Here is an 18146-nt window from a genome sequence, read left to right as displayed (position 1 = left end):
CATGGTATTACAAGACAATGCGACCAACAAACGGGGAACCAGAAGAATGTATTTTGGGACTCCAACCAAATACACATTTTCCTTTAACCCATCTGCATGTTTAAATACTGTACATGACGTAACTTACTTCTCATTATCGTTTTGTAGCATAACTGCTCACCCATTGTGATGACTGATTAAACTATGATTACTTTCTTTGAGGCACTTGATAATCAGACAATAGCCTGCCACTCTACTTCAGGATACGAACAGGAGTTCTTACCATCGCATTCGTGAAAGTTTCCAAATCTGCACCGTACCCGCCATCCACCTTCGTGTATTGAGTTGTGCAGTTAACTACAATAGTATTGCTTCATTCTTATTTGTTTGTTACAAAATCTCAATTTATACTGAAATTAGAAACATAACAATACTTGTTCAACACAATGTTAAGAACTTACATGCCATTGTGTGGTAGATACTTGGCCAATACTGACCACTGTCTCTTTTCAGCCATATTCTAACTGTCCTGCGAGAAAGAGAAGAGAAAGGTTAGTTGCTATACACTATATTTTACTGCAAAGCACTGCTGAGACTACAGTTTTAACACAACAATGTTTATCTACTTTATTCTTATCTATGACTCCATCCTGTTACAAGACAGGCATATTTTATTCCAATAGCACTTTGGCAGAACATTGGACCAGTGTTACACCACCACAGAATTGGAATCACCAAATGGCATGGTCCAATACAGCCATCAGATTACAAACCCTGATGAGCTTCCCTATCCCACACGATCTCTTCTCACAAAGAAGGTACACACTCCTCGAAAAAGGGATAAATGTTATACAGCGTACTGCATGTTAAAATCCACTTCATCAACACTTCCATTACATTTGAACTCAACCTTCACTCCATTGCCTTGCTGCAACCTGTTCTCTCTCCATGTGTGCTATGAATCTGCTCTCACCTTGTGGTTTTGCTAACTCATATCCTCTGATGACTACCTCCATCGCTGCCCACTCCACCCCTTTTCTGGAACCTGTTCCTTAATTTATTATAAAATACTATAGCAGCTTTTCTCCCGAATAAGGCCAGACTCACCCTTGTAACTGAGTACGAGGGTACTAGTTCCACGTGGATATTCTAGTTCACAGTCTACCACTAATTTACTCAAATAGCAGCAAAGAACTTTCCAAGAGCAACCTACTAGGATATCGAGTTTCTCCTCTGAAATGTCGTACATGTACTCAAAAAATAGTCCACCCTGAAGAAAGAGCTGAAAAAGGAGTTTTCCCTAGCAGCAGCATGCTATACTCATCAAACAGCATGCCGAGGTCACACATTGCCCTCCTGAGTTTATTAAAAATGCTTTGGATGTGTATTCGATTCAGATGGTGTCCAGCGTCCCATACCCAACACAGTCAAAATCACCAGCCTAGAGGAGGAATAGAATCATATATTGAAAGCAGTGGTCGCAAATTGTGAAGAAAAAGGACACCGCCCATATTAGGAGCATATAGGGAGAGGATGTGGCCCAACGCCTAGGGCGGTCGACCTCAAATCTGGGGGACCGGGTTCGAGTCTCTGAAAGGACTCGCAACATCCTGTGAATCTGGGCAAATCACTTAATCTCCCTGTGCCTAACAAAAATTAATGTGTCCTTGTGTAACGCAACTGGTGCTCGTGTAAAGCGCTCAAATACCTTCGGGTCTAATTGGCGCGATATAAAACTCTTTAAAAAAGATATATAAATTTGTCAAGCCATTCAGTATACCCACTAGCACCTTGAACTACTCTCAGGATCTGTTCTAACCAGGTGTACCTAAAATAAACATATCCTTCTTCTTTTCTGTAATGAACCCAGTGGGCCAATTCACAAACACTGTTTCAGTGATTAAGTGTCCCTCCTGGAAATTCCTCAGACTGTGCCAACCAATGTTACATTTTGTGCGAATCTTTTTGATATAGTTATTGATATTCATATTTGTGTGGGTATTTACCTTGACATACAACAAAGGTATATTTTCTAAAATCCCTATAAAGTGACAACTATGTCAGGAGTAAACTACAACGACTTCCAATCAATATTTTTTAAACCAGCTCTCTGCGAACATCGGTTTTCAAAAGTACAACTAAAACTATTCATTCACTAATTAGTGTAATCTGCAAACGCAGTAACACGTTCCCAACACACAAGATGGAAGATTGTTTTGTTTGTCACGCACTCACGTGTCACCTGTCACAGCAGAGAAACGGGCATAAAAGCAAGAAAAACTTGTTACATATTTTCCGGCAATGTCTGTCAATTATGTGCCATACATCACCCTGCCCTGAATGTCAATAGTAACTGCACAATTGTTTACATTGTGGGTATTACTAGTTTTTTTTATTATAAATCCTTTTATTTTTATTGGTGTAAGGTAAATAACAAAAACATATGTTATCAAAACAAGAACTTCAGTCGCGTAAAATACAGTCGTTGAGGACAGCTTCTCATCAACACCAGAATATCTTGGTGGAATCAATAAATATTGGTAACTTTTCATGGGACCGGTTTCTATATCCCAGGCCAAAAGCAAAGGCAACAAAGTCCATTTCAGATGATTGAAGGTGCAGCAGTGTCAGAATCATCAGCTGGCGATGGCGCGGATTCATGTGTGCTGTCCCGGAGTTCCAGCCAATATTAACGCCTCGATGGACTCCATATTTTATAGAATACTAGCTTACCCGTCGCACGTTGCTGCGATCTCCGAAGAAAGGAAATTCAAGGAAACTCGTTATGATAACATTCAATTTACATTGTGTCATTTTAATTGAAACGTATTCATTTTAATATGGAAAACATTTCAAAGTGTAGTTTTAATTCTATTTATTTATTCGAGTGCTTGTGGATACACGATTTTTTGTTTTTCCGTCTGGGGCGTACATCAGTATTCGAAAGATTATGAGGGCCCTGGGGGGCCGATATTTTAAAAACAATTATGCCAGAAACCTTCGCGGGAGTGTACTCAACAACTTCCCAAAGTTTCATGGCGATCGGATGAATGGTGTTTAAATTCTATTTATTTATTCGAGTGCTTGTGGATGCACCATTTGTTGCTTTTCCGCCTGGTGCGTACATCAGTATTCGAAAGATTATGAAGGCCCTGGGGGGCCGATATTTAAAAAAAAATTATGCCAGAAACCTTCGTGGGAGTGTACTCAACAATTTCCCAAAGTTTCATGGCGATCGGATGAATGGTGTAGTAATGCATAAAGGACAAACAGACAGACAGACAGACATACATTCGTTTTTATATATAGAGATTTTGGGACAGCCCTTGCTCATGTATGTAGTACATTCGGCAGCCTTGTGGCGATCCATCCCCTGTTCCATTCCTGTGTCGTGGGACTCTCCTTTCTTTGCCCCCCACCGTCTGGCAACGTCGCTCTTGTCCACTACCTTTCTTAATGAGGTAAATAGTAGTTGAGACCTATTAATTTCAACCTCACGCGGGATCCCCAGTAGGACAAAACTAGGGCTGACCGATAGCGATACCTCTAACATCCTCCCCAGTTCCTCAATGGTAAGCTTCCCAGTAGGCTTGTATGGTAGGGCAAGCCAATATGGTGTGGTAGAGTCACCCTTAACATCCCTGCACTTAAGACAGCATGGTGTCTCGGAACTACCCATCTTGTGTAATTTCTCCCTAGGATAGTATATTCTATGCAGAATTTTACATTGGACAAAGAGCAAACTGACTTTGATGGCTACCTCCCTGGGGTGCATTAGGGCCACCACCCACTCAAAATCCTCCAGGGTTCCTATGTCCCGATCCCATCGCTCCCGCAATCTACCCAAGTTATCTGGCATATTATTGTTTATAGTTTTATATGTGACAGAAACCGCTCTTCCTAGGAGCTCCTCCTTTAGCAGTCTCCCCTCCAGTGGTGCATATTCAGGTAATTCCGTGCACAGTATACCTTCTGTATGCAATGCAAGGTGCAGCTGTGCATATTTAATACATTGGGATTTATGTAGCCCATATTCCTGACTGATTGTGGGCCAGGTTTTGAGTTTGGCCCTCTCCAGGATGTCGCCTATCGTAGAAATGCCCAAGAGAACCCAGGCTTCAAATCTCTTTAACATATGTAGTTCCTTAAACTACCCACCGTCCCAGTGTTGTGTAGCCTTTGTGATCCTGTGTGTCCACCTCATTACTCTTGTTGCTCTAGCCCATGCTTCCATGGTAACCAGTGTCGCTGGCAATAATTGGAGGTTCTCTTGCCACCACAGAGGTAATGTAGATGTGTGTGAGGCGTCATTAATTCCCTTTCCAGCATGTAGGTAGGGTGATCTCTTGCCCGGTGTAGCCATTCATTTATGGGAATTAGGTGTGCAGAGCAATAATAAGCCTCTATATCCGGCAGTGCAATACCACCGTTGTAAGGGTTGTGCTGTAGTGTTTTTAATGCTATTTTGGGGTGACCTCCTTGCCATAGTAGGGACCGAATATCGCCCTCCAGTCCAGTGAACACAATCCGCGGGAGTGGGTGGTACGTGTGGAGGGCTTAGAGTAATTGCGGTAGGGTAATAATGAGTATTCCTAGTTTTAGCATGGTTAATTTACTTAAACTTTATTTCCTGAACTTTTTTTTTTTAATCTAAGCCTTCATTATTCTCTGTGGGAGTGTGTTGAAGTATCAGTTGTTGGCCATGTGTGGTGCTGGATTTACTGCTTTAACTTACAATCATACATTTGGCTCCACTTCCTGTTTCTGGGGGTGGACAAATGTTAACCTACACTTTGAATATCTTTACACAAGTGAATAGTGAACAGCCAATGAATAGCCCCGTTCGAGAGGCAGTTAGCACTGTTACCGTAAAAAAAGCCCTGGTTGTGCAACTGGTGTCTATTTCTTTAACAGTCCAGTCCTCAAAATGAGGTGAGTAATTCCCTTGACTCTTTTGCAAAACCGACTACAGCACCACCCAGGCCTATGGGTTTAGACAAACCAGATATCTTTGGTGAGGGATCAGCTAAAGATGATTTTGGTGCAAATTTCTATTTATTTCTATTTAAAAGATTTGTAGAGCGCGACAGCTGCCCCAGCCAAGAGACGTCCCGGCGCTAACAACAAATAGGCAATCACAACGCAGAGAGGAACCAAAGCAACCTAAACAGTGGGAAAGAGAAAAGTTTTAATAGCTTTCCTGAATTCGAGAAAGTTGCTAAGGCCTCGAATATGGAGGCCTCGAATATGGAGGCCTCGAATATGGAGGGGCAATGAGTTCCTCCTAACCCGAGGGACCACCAGCAAATGTTGGCTGACGGGAGGGGACATAGAAGGAGAGCGGATCAGTCAGAATGTTAGGGGAGGCAAGCTTCAAGATTTTAAGGTCTATACAGAGAGCGTTTCCTGCAGCGTTCTGTTCGCTCTGTAGCCTGTGTGCTTCTACCTTGTTAGCCCCCAGATACAGAGAGTTTACGTAATCAAGCCTAGATTTAATCAATGTCTGAATGATGGTCTGTCTAGTCGGGGCGTCAAAGAAACTCAAAATGGGTTTAAGCCTGTGCAACAAACCAAAACAGGTGCCCGCCACCTTCTTCATTTGGGTCTGAAAACTGAGAGAGGTGTCTATCCAAACCCCCAAGTTCTTTTCAACCTTTTTAGGAGAAGGGGGGTGCCTAAATTCTTGGTCCACCAATGCTCATTCCATTACCCATGGTCCCTACCCACCAGCAACACCTCCTACTTGCTGGTGTTCAGCTGGAGGCAGTTAGCTGTCATCCACCTGGCAACTGCCGCAAGATCACCTTGAAACTTAGAGGCGTCATGCTTAGAGTTGCTCAAGAGGGCTACCACCAGCTGAGTGTCGTCAGTGTAGAAGACCACAGTCAGTCCTCTGCTCTTGGCAATTGCCGCCAAAGGTTGTACATGCAAGTTGAAGAGCAGAGGGCTCAAATAGGCAATTTGTTTAAGTGGAATCCCCATGGTTCACTCGGAGTACTTACAAACTGATTTTTGAGGCCGGAGTTGCTCCTGTGAAGTAAAACCATCTTGCAATATGGCCTCATGACCAGCACTGTGTAATTAAAAGTGTTCTGAGATCATTCAGCAAGAAGACACCGCAGGGTGAAGGCAAAGAGTGAGTTTGAGAAACACAACTGTGGAAGAGGCCTGAAGCATGAGGTAAAGATCATACTAAGGAGGTTGTCAGGTACCTCAACGCTTTTGTATTCATGTGCTTTTGCAAAGTGTTTCTGGATTCTGCCTCTTACAGCAGTGTATTTACAAAGTTCTGTATCCAATAAGAATGTCAATTTAACAGCGTTTCTAAAACACAACTCAGACCTGCAGATCATGATTCTGTGAATCGGGATCCAGACGTAAATATACTGCTGCTACATATTGCAGAAATTACAATTATCGTTGGAAAAAGGGTTTTGGATCAGGCTCTTTTAGCTCATATGTTTATGATCCAAAATCACGAATATTAGAAAGAAACCTCAAAGAACTTAGGGTCAGATGTAGGTCGGCAAATACCGGTCGGTAACGGCCGATTTCGGCCGTTACCGACCGATATTTACAAATGGAGATATAGGGGCCTTAAAATTTACAGAATCGGTATATTTACCGATTCGGTAAAATACCGATTCTGTAAATTTACAGAATCGGTAAATCAATATGTAGGTGGCACTGAAAACAGTGCCACTGGCCATTACCGATTCGGTATTTACCATGGAATACAATTACATGGTAAATAACGAATTACAGTGTACTTGCACATCTGTGCATGTACACTTGTGCCATGTGGCACACAGACATGCCCTAAGGGCATGTCTGTGTGTCACATGGCACACAAGCCAGAAACAGGGGTGCAACATGGTGTCAAAGTGACACCCTGTCCCCCTTGACAATTCGGTATTTTTACCGATTCGGTAATTACCGAATCGGTATTTGCCATTGATTCCTATGGGCTTCAAGGCCCATAGGAATCAATGGCAAATACCGATTCGGTAATTACCGAATCGGTAAAAATACCGAATCATACCGATTCGGTATTTTTTACCGAATTTCTACCTACATATGATTTACCGATTCATAAATACCGAATCGGTAAAATTCGGTATTTATGAATCGGTAAATCACATTTACCTACATCTAGGCCCAAGACATCTACACTCAACCAAACACACCAGGGAACTCCTAGCAGTACTACATACTTTCTATATCTGCTCGCAAAAGTGAGTCTCTGTAAAAGAGGAAGGAAATCAGACATCTTTGAAATGAGGTAACCTTTGTGCAACTCCCTGAGGAGCTGCATGAAGCTACTTAATGCCAGAGAGTAGCACTGTAAAGCAGAAGCACACAGCCTCAAACATCAGACAGCCACATGACACAAACAGCTGCAATCATTCCAGAGCTCTTTCAAAGAAGCATGTAATGCAGTACTGTAATCAGTACTGATTTACCGTTATGTAAAAAAAAATGTAAAGCACATTTAAGAGTACTCGAATGTATGTTCATAAGATTGTAGGTACATCATACATATGGGTAGGTGCACTACGAAAATCTCAAGATTGAAGCATAGAAATAAACATTTTCACATTCAGCCACTATTTACATTGATGAAGGAAATGAAAACCATCAATGCCAGTAGTATTACAAATGGACATACATGGTAGTAATCCAAAGTGCCCTCCATTTCCTCTGTACCAAGGTGTGCTCCATGCAATGTTTTGACAGATACTAAAACTTACTCAACAACAGTGCACTCAAAATGTTTGATCCAGTACATGCAAACTGGATTTAAGGGAAAAAACGTGCACCCAGAGAATGTTTAGGGTAAATTCAAGAGCACAAGTTTAGGGTAAAAAAACACTTCCTCTACTACATTATTTGTAGAGATCTATGCTCCAACAGGATACTTGAAAGATACAAAACAATAATTATAATCAAAATAAACTCTGATTAAGCCAATAGGTCTGGATATTTATACATGAAAGTGGGTTTGTGAAGTTTGTGCATGTATGTGTGAAAGAGTCAATGGTTGGATGCAGGAGGCATTGCAAGGATGTATGTATGAATTGATAGATGAGTGGATGAATGGCGGAACGAGTGCACAGTCTGATGGAGCAGGAATCACTAATTTTTCTGAGACAGAAGTAGTGATAATGCTATGAAATGGCAAAAAGTGCCACTATTAAGCAATTCAATTGTATGAAATACGCCAGGGATGGGCACAATTGTGCAAATGATGCGGGTGATATATAAAGAATGTAATCATTATTTTAGCACAAGGAGAGCAGCAGAATTGGGCACCAGGGTGCCAAATGTGCCAACACTATGTCAAGAACTAGGCTCATGAATGCACTGCACGCATATGTAAGGAAGGAATTTAGCTACATAATCTTGATGAAGCAAGTGTATACCCATAGTCTCTGATGGAAGGGGTTTCCAAAATGTTAATCCAGAGACCGTTCATATACTCTACGAAATTAAGGGGATGTGCTAATGTATAAATTCAAAACAGTGAAGAACTGTAGTGCAAATCCCACTACATTTTACCACTTCCATGATCGGATATTCCTGCAGCTCTTAGCTATCTGGACAGCAGCGGGAGAAACAAAATGTCTCACTGCATCCTAGCCATGCAGTTTCAGGTTTTTTTTCCAATCCACAAACAGAATCGCAAGAGTGCCTTCGGGCACATATAGGACAGAGTGCATGAGCTAATTTATATGTGTGTGTAGAGGGCAGTGTGAGTGCAAAGCACAGCACACGTAAATCAGAATACATGCTTGCTGTTTGGGTGTAGGCCATGCACAGCTAAGTGTAGGGTAAACGAAATCTCTCAGCTTTCATGAGACATGATGACCCCATTTCAAGATAGATGGCCACCACAGGAGTATGTGTAGCTTCTAAGGAGCACCGTGCATACCCTAGGAACTACTTCTTGTAGGTAACCATACACTCCACCTGTGGTGCAAGAGGAACAGTGTTGGCGTGTGAATGGGGTACTTGGGACAAGTGTGGTGTAGCACCAGCATCAAAATGAGCTGCAAGCATGCACACTTGGCATGTTGTGTTGATGAACTTGTACACCTTGCCCATGGGGGTACCTTGGGCCTACTTGGGACAAGTGACGTGTAGCAACCGCATAAAAAGGAGCTGCAAGCATGCACACTTAGCATGTTGGGTTGATGAACTTGTACACCCTGCCCATGAGGGTACCTTGGGTCTACTTGAGGGGTGCCTTACATGCAAGCAAAGGGAAGGTTAGGCCCCCCCATCTGCCCCTTTCTATGTTGCTGCTTTTCCCTCCTGCCCCCTACGCTGTACTCTACGCCACTGCACCCTTCCACTTTACTCTACTATGCACAACTCTAGTCTGCATCACTGCACTCTACTCTGCACCACTCTACTCCACTCTAGGCCACTCTACTCTGCGCCACTCTATTCTGCTCCACTGCACTGTATGCTCAAACCTGCACTACTATTCTCTATGCCACTGCTTTCTAAGCCACTCTACTCTATGCCACTCTACTATGCATCGCTCTATGCCACTGCACTTTATACCACTCTACTATGCACCGCTCTGCTCTATACCACTGCACACTACGCTACTATACTCTACTTTGCACCACACTACGCCACTGCATTTTATGCTACTGCACTGTATGCCAGTCTACTCTGCACCACTCTATGCCACTGCACTCTACTTTGCACCAGGAGCACAAGTACTTGGTCCATGCTTAAGGGGGGCAAACACACGAGGAGGACATGACGCCCGCATTAAACATGAGCAATAGAAATGAGAGCGACGCTGAAGCTAACAAATTGTAAACTATGGGCGGGCTGTAGGCTCACTGTATGTAAACCAAAGTCTTGCAGAGTCTAGGCGAAACCCAAATAGGAAACACAGCTTTATGAGCCCTGAGTATGATATAATCTTGCTACAGTCTTTATGACCCCTGAGGCCAAAGGCAACAAGGGCAGTGCAAGGGGTACCAAAGGCCAAACCAGGCGATATCTGATCGAGGCTCCTGGCAGCAGCCAAGCGCCTTAGCCTTCCTAGGAGTGCAAACGACATACAAGCAACAAATACAACATTCCCGGGAGCAAAGAAACCAGCACATTGAATTTGTGTCAAAATAAAATGATTCGGCCTACTCAAACATGGCCGGTGTCTTATGTTTTCGCGTAAACCAATGGACTTAATGTATCATCACGTTACCCAGGTTGTTGTCTGCTGGTGAGGCCTTGAGCGCAAAGTGGTTTATCTCCATACTTGGCTTGTGACACCACTAGTGCAAGCAGCACGTGGTTCAACACATGCGCGTAAACCGATGGCAAACTGCCACCATCTGCGGGGTATTACGGATGCCAGTTTGCAAAGCAGCGATCAAAATGTTCGCCTTTCAGGACTCTAGAGAAAAGCCCGCCTATTTCAAATATTAGAGAATCATGCAAAGAATTAGGGGCAGCCAGAACACAAGAAATTAACAGATCCAAGCTACAGACAGCTTGGAAGACCCTCAATTTACAGCTGTCGTCACAGACCACAACACCCAATCGAACACAATCGTGCCGGGTTTGGTCTCGCGATGGACTACTGCATCTACTCCGGGAATTACCTCATGGTCACCGATTCAAATCCTGACTCGTCCACTTAATTTTCATCATTCAAGGGTAGTGCTTTAAATGGGCCGGTATTCACCGGTACGGAGTACGGCACTTCTAAATTGTAGGCGCTCGAGTACAGGAACTTCTCTTTGTCCAAAGAGAGTACCGGTACTCATGGGGATGTAAGCCAAGCTCAGTGAGATTGGCATTTACAAAAAATCGCAACACAGCTGACAACGAGTGGGTCCGTTTTCCTGAAGCACTGCTAATCTCTCCATTCAATGTGCTAATTGAGCCGCGGCCCTTAGGCATTCATTCAGAGTTGGCAGGTAGTTTGGGAGGGGCCCGACACACTGTGATGCCCCTCAAGCTATGTGTAGTCCATAGCACTGTAGGTGTGAGAGCAGGGCCCGGTAACAGGCAGATCTTGTGACTCTCGGGAAATCGAAGAAAAGGCTTCCTGCTGGTATAGCGGAGTACAGCAGCACTTGTTTGCAACCAGACTGAGAAGGAAGGTGGCGATATGGATGCTGTAGCATAGCAAGTGGGATCAAGGTTTCGTAATGAGGGCAACAACGAATGTAAGCGTTTCTAAAATACATGTACTGAATGCTCCGTTGGCGTGCATGAATGCTTTAATGGTGCCTTTGGCTGGACCCCTTTGTGCTGCCCATAGCTCCGACCCTTAGCCCCACTCTCTAGTCCACAACTCAATTTGGCGAGTACCTGCACTTATTTTTTTCCATTTAAAGCACTGTTCAAGGGTCAATAAAATAAATGCAACCAAGGTGAATCACAATAAACGTCTGTTATTCAGTGAACGTGCGTTTACACATGCATACTAGGTCACATTACATAATTCGACAATAAGAAGTTATGTTTTTAATTCGCCTCCAGTTCTAGGATTTATAATACCCAACTGTACAACATTTCAAAATTACAGAAAGTAAAGAAAAATGGCCGTCGTATGTTCCACGAACCAATGCAACAGCTCATGCTACTGGTATTCTGGCACAAAACCAGAGTTGGCACTCCCTGAACCTGAGCCCACATCACAGGTCAGCACCGCTGATCAGATGACTGCAACAAAGACAAGTAAAATCTATTTTTGGACTGCGAGTCATATCCTTGCATCTAGTAATTTTTAACCAGCTTGCGTGAAACCATTCCCAGATTTACACAACACCGATCTGCAAATAAAGGCCTGCTGCTGGTCTGCGATCTATTTTGTATATAAAGCCTTTGAGAACAAATTATCCCCACCCCACACGCGTCGGGAGCGGTCAGAAGACCTTCAGATAAAATCTTATTTTAAAACCACATTTAAGCTTTGCAGAGGTGATATTAACCGCTGCTAAACCGACAAGGCTGAGTTTCAGAGTTAATGTTAATGTTAAAGCTATTTATAAAGCGCATCTGTTACCAAAAAGGTGTCCTGGCGCTAGGAGAAGCTCTGAAAAGAAATCAAGCCAAATAGAGAGATGGGTGCGTTGTTTTGTTTTTTTCCGGGGTTTTTTTTGGATCTGTTTGTAAAACGCCAAGTTTTTAATGTCTTTCTGAAAGCAAAACGATTGGTCATGCTTCTCAGAGAGAGGGGATGTGCATTCCAGGCCCAAGCTGCATTAACTGTGAAGCTTCTGCCTCCCCAGAGTGTGGCTTCTGTGTGTCAGCATGCTTCGGATAGATTTCAAACTGTGCTGCAGTTTCCGTGTCCAAAGGCACCTCAACATTTCAGAGCACCTCACACTTTTCTATACCAAAGTTTGCACGCTCTTTCGGATGCACACTTCCCAAACATCAGAGCTGGAAAATTTATACTCTAGGAAACCACAAATTAGGCAAAATAGCAGAGTGATGGTGAAAGGCGGAGTATTGGGGAGCAGGACCAATAGAGACAGCCTATGGTTTGCTGATGCACGGGCATTAAGTCTACCGCCTAAGAAATTAACAACACAAAATGTGCTGGTAAAGATGTGTTGGTTTGTGTAATGCGCCTGCTGCAGACCACATCATATAAGGTGTGGGTCAGAGACTTGTATTCTTTGTGAGAAACATCGGTGGGCTAATGAGATTGTTAAAAGGGGTACTTGTGTAAACTGCAGGTCACAAGTTGCAACACTGGCATAACAGCTCAGTGAATTATGTCAATCAATCAATCAAAGCTTTATTTCGATATAAAAAATATCTTAAAAGCACATAACAATTAAAATGCAATACATTTTTTGATTAAAAAAACGCTTCATAAATAATTAAAAGACGAGAATAAAAAGACATTAAACCATTTACAGCTTTGAGCAAGATTTTAAAAGTAAAAAATCACCTAGTGAAAATTTGTCATAGGCCTTTAAGTCTAATCACCCATGCCCAGCTGAGGAATTTTGCTACCCCACAGGCCAATGTAGTGTTAGGATCTGTCCGTAGGATTCTTAAGGCAGAGACATGGCTCCTAGTCTCGAGCTGCCGACAAACAGGTTTTAGCCATTTCGATCGGGGTTTGTTATAGGCGCTGCAAACGAAAAAAAGGTGTGGAATAGTTTCTAGTGCAGCGTTACAGAACGGACAAGTGGCAAGTGTTTGGTGAGGGGGTTTCCACTTAGAATTGCGTTCTCGAACCGGTAGGGTTCCCAGTCTAAACTGGATGTATAAGGCCCTATCTTTGGGTTTTCTGATAAAGTCCATATAAGGTTCAACAGAGTGTACTGTCTTGTGCAGACGAAACTCGTCTGTGAGTCTACCCAGATTTTCAGCTCTAGCATCTTGGGCATCGACCCACAACCAATATGCTTGCTTGACCTCCAGTTTAGAAACTGATGCACCGGTCTCCCATGCAGCACTAAAACCAATAGCTGTTAACAGCTCCTTAACCTTTGATAGCCAGACAATTTTATGAGACCCCGGCATATTAATAACTTCTCTAAGGCCGTCTGCGTAGCTAGCTAGCTCAGGTGTGCGCCACAGACGAGCCCAATAGAGAAGCGGACGCAGGATTGTAAGGTCTTTAATAGATCTGCGGCCAAGGTCATGTTGGAGAGGTTTGTTAGGCGTGCCCCTAGGTAGGTAAAGAAGCTCCCTAAAAAAATTATTTTCAGCCACCACAAGGGAATCGACATTATTGAAGCCCCAGAGCTCCGCTCCGTACAGTGCGCTGCCTATAGCTTTAGCGGAATAGATCTCCAGTGCAGGAGCTATGCGTCTGGATAATGAGGATCTATGCTCCCTACCGATAACCCCCACGACACGTTTATGGTTTAGGGCCATTTTTTCAATATGTGGGTTCCATTTGAGTTGATCGGATATCCTAATCCCTAAGTAGTCAAACAATTTAACACGCTCTAGTGGCTCCTCGTTTAGTGTGAGCGTACAGTTTGCTTTCCTACTGGGGTTAAAGTAGAGGAGCTTTGTTTTTAAGGTGTTAATAACCAAGCCCCTTAAGTTGCAAAAGGCACAAAACCAATCCAAAAGCTTTTGGAGCCCCATGGGCATTTTAGAAACCAATAGCGTGTCGTCAGCAAAAAGCATAGCGGGGACTTTAACACCAGCCAAGCTGGGGGCATCATCGTCGATGTCAGATCGAAAGGAGACAACCCCGTTTACAAACAGAGAAAAGAGGGTCGGCGCCAGGACGCATCCTTGGCGGACACCTCTGTTTACCAGGATTTTAGCCGTTTTCTGCTCCTGCGTGCCCCACCGGATGCATGCATACGTTCCGTAGTGCATGCGGGTCAACAGGTTCAGAATGGGCAATGGAAACCCCATCTCCTGCAAAACCGCCCACAGGCGCTCTCGGGGGACCAGATCGAACGCGGTCTTCAGGTCAATAAAGGCCAGGTACAGGCCGCCTTTACCAATGGATACTGTCTTCCAGTGGAGTAGTACCAGCCTAAATGCCTGGTCGACGGTGCCTGTGCAAGCCCTGTAGCCTGCCTGGAATTGGGAGATGATGTTATTCTCCTCCGCCCAGGAGAGGATCCTTTCCAAAAGAACCCTGCCAACCACCTTCTGACCAGCATCGATCAAGCTGATTGGACGATAGTTGGCAGGGTCACCCCTTGGCCCCTTCTTATGAATGGGGATCACCTCAGCCCCCTTCCATGAGCTTGGGACTGGGGACCCAAGGAGAAGAGCGTTGATTAAAAGGGAGAAGAACTTGGCCCACTGCTTGGGGCTGGCACGGAACAGATCGCCAGGGATGCCATCCTGGCCTGGTGCCTTGCCTTGAACAATTTTATTAATAGCTGACTCAACCTCTATTTGTCCTACGAGATCAATGGGGATCGCGGTGGCGGACAGAGGTGGTGTACAGTATACAGAGGGCTCGCTGCTATCGGGTACCCCTGGCCCTTCATACAGCCTCCTGAAATGTTCAAACCAGTCCCTATCCGTAATATGATTGGGTAATGGTTCTGTATCACCATCGTTTGCTCTTCTAACTAAAGCCCAAAACCGCTCGCCATTTTTGGACTGGCTAGCCTGCTTCAACTCTTCCCAATGGGAGTCATCCCAAGCCCTCTTTGCCCCCAATAGTGTTCGCATGTACGCGGCTCGAGCTAAGCGAACCTCGGCTGCATCACGGGTTTTGATGGCCCTTATCAATTTAGATTTGGCCCCTCTACATTCTTGATTGTACCACTTGGCTGTAGATTTCCTACTCTTCAATTGATTTGACCCGCGAGAGTCAAGAAAGAGAGCAGCCATCCTGTCAATTGTCTCCACATAGACCACATCAGCCTGGGCAAGACCTAGATCGTTAATACAAATTGAGGAGAGCTTCTCCGTTTGAGCTCTTGCGATCTCCCCCAGGGCGCTGGTCTTTTGTTCATTAATGGCAAATTTTTGCCATTTAATGAATCTTTTGCAGTTTGAAGGTGCAATTTCTCTGGTCGCCAGCGTTGATATATTAGTGGGCAGGGGCTTCCCCTCAGTGATGAAATTCCGCAAGCTAAGAGATAGGGGGTTATGGTCACTATAAATAGATGGAATGACTATCATGTCTGACACATATCTCCACAGTCTCCTGTCGACCAAGATGTAGTCTATTCTGCTGGGGCAAGTGACCCTGTTGTAGGTGCAAGCACCCGCAAAATCCGATGGCGTGCGCCCGTTCACAGCAATCAGTGCATGCTCCATTACCAAGGCATTTAGTTGAATTACGACTGGTGTCCAGAGACTTGTATTCTTTGTGAGAAACATCGGTGGGCTAATGAGATTGTTAAAGTGGGTACTTGTGTAAACTGAGGGTCACAAGATGCAACACTGGCATAACAGCTCAGAGAACTATGTGTAAATCTAAGCAGTACTTCTGGGTCTGCAAAGCACTAGTTTTTTATCCACACACGTTTCATCTCAATCTTTCATTACTTTAGATTTCACCGAAAAGCTTCCATTGGGTAGAAGGAACATAACGAAAAACGTGGCATTTAAATTGTATACTGTATAAATGGTTATATATAAGACTCTGCCACAACCAGAGGCCAGACGAGTCCCACTCCATGCCAGCAGCGTCCATCATAATGTAGAACACGCACCTTCAAACGTACCCATCGGTAACAAATCGCACACAAGCTCTCAAGCGTCAACATACCTTACTCGCAGACACAGCATTTCACATAACAAACCATCACACACACGCAAACGCCACGAAGGACACCAACATTCACACGGTCATCACCACCACACGAATTATTGTTAGACACACCACACGCACCCAAACACATATACTTAAATGACCCTGAAGAGTTGTAGTGGAAGTTACTGAAACTGGAAGCTCGAGGCCTCCGTTCTAATCATGTTCTCAGAACTTTCACCAAATCTCAAAAGCCAACTGTGCCTCAAATTCAAAATGTGTACGCTTTCATCGTTTAATATAATTAGGCTTTCCGATTTTTACTGATTTGTATAGTTATATTCCGACAGGAATTGAACAATGTTCATATCTGGATTTCTTATTAAATATAGAAAAATATAGTAAAAAGGTCATTAGCTGTATAGATTGACAGGGGGGTTTAAAAACAAGAAATACATATTTCATAATGCTGTATAAATAACTGCATAGATAGAGCTATTTAAGCTGTTCTACAGTACAAATGGTTTTTCGCTGATTGCATTCTGCTGTCAATGGCTGAAATCTGAAAATCAAATGCTAGTATACATTTATCAGATGCATACATGTGGAAATACCTTCACTGCAGCGTTATTTTGAGACTGAACAACAAATAAAAGTAGATAAAGACAGACAAAATTATCAAAACATAAAAATGAATAAGGATGGAAATGTAAAAAAAAAACACCATAAAAACAGGAGCCCTAACTATAGTATAAATATGTAAAAGCCTACTTGATGTATTTGGACAGAAAACCTGTTGCGCTAGGGAAGAACCAGTCAAATCAGATAAGTGCTACTGAAACTCCCCTACGACACAGAGGTATGCAGTAAGAATAGTTGTGCCTTATTTGTACCAGCCACGTAGAGGCATTATCATGAAAGATGACTGACTCTTCTCCATATAACGACTAGCTTTTTGAAGATAGAGTTCAATGTGTTTTTGACTGGGTTACCAGCCTTGCTGTCCTTTTAGAGGCCCAATCAAGTATGTTGCTTATACATGTTCCTAGCTTGCAGGACTATAGGCAAGAAACCTTACCCTAAAATACACCTGTCTCAGTGGCAGTGAACTGTCCCGCCACACAGGGCTTTCACATGTGACTCATGAGGCAGCAGTTTGCGTCTCTTTCACTCATTCACCTACTTACCTCAAGCTCCAGTATATGCCATACATGGCGTTATGGTGGAAGAACAAGGAGCCCAAAAGTGGTGCCCTACATTGTGTATGGATACCAAAGGAATGCAGAGTTAAAAAGATTTTAGCATTAAGCTGAAAAGCCAGCTGAAGGAGTATTCACCAGGCCAGCAGTGTAACTTTAAACCATACCTCACTGAGATGAAACTTATATGCTGAACAACAGTGCCCCTCAAACCAGACATGGAGGTAAAGGCATCGCCACTTTAGGTTGTGTTTTATAAATTAAAAAAAAATGTTAAGAGTGCATGACAAAATGATCAGTTAGACGTAAAAGCTTTCTAATAAAATTAATCAGGCTAAAAACACAGCTACCAAATGGGCAGTGGTCATGACCTCCCCTTTGAGGTACCAGATGACTTCATAAAGAACATAATTGATCCCAAGAGTGGCATGATATATTAGTCTAACATTAACATTGTGAATTACACATCTGCTGATACAAAATTATTTATTTGCTGGAATTGTACCCTATAGGAAGTTTATTCAGCTGCATACAACGACCCATGGTCAGTTCCTGATTCTCTGGCAACTGTCTACTTGCTCAGCTTCTCAGAATCCACACACCGGATTCCGGAAAAGGAAACATCCCTGTTGCCTAGAAACAGATATCACTGTACCATGGTAGATATATTTGGAGTACAGTGAGACATGGGCTACTGGGACACCACTGTGGTGGCTAAAGATGTTTGCCACTGGTGTCCTTACTAGAACTAATGACTTTCAGTGTTTTTCAGGTTTTGTAACCATAAC

General features: G+C 43.5%; 1 protein-coding gene across 1 annotated transcript in view; it reads right to left on the bottom strand.

The window, feature by feature from the left end:
* Positions 1-18146, bottom strand: part of WDFY1 (WD repeat and FYVE domain containing 1) — a 212386-nt gene that overhangs the window by 180095 nt on the left and 14145 nt on the right. Inside the window, exon 2 of the mRNA XM_078665963.1 lies at positions 441-508. Coding sequence (XP_078522089.1) covers positions 441-508 — 68 coding nt within the window. The remainder of the gene's footprint in view (positions 1-440; positions 509-18146) is intronic.

The sequence above is a fragment of the Lissotriton helveticus genome, chromosome 11, assembly GCF_964261635.1.
Source record: "Lissotriton helveticus chromosome 11, aLisHel1.1, whole genome shotgun sequence".
Classification (NCBI taxonomy): Eukaryota; Metazoa; Chordata; class Amphibia; order Caudata; family Salamandridae; genus Lissotriton; species Lissotriton helveticus.
This window is presented reverse-complemented; position numbering and strand designations above follow the sequence as displayed.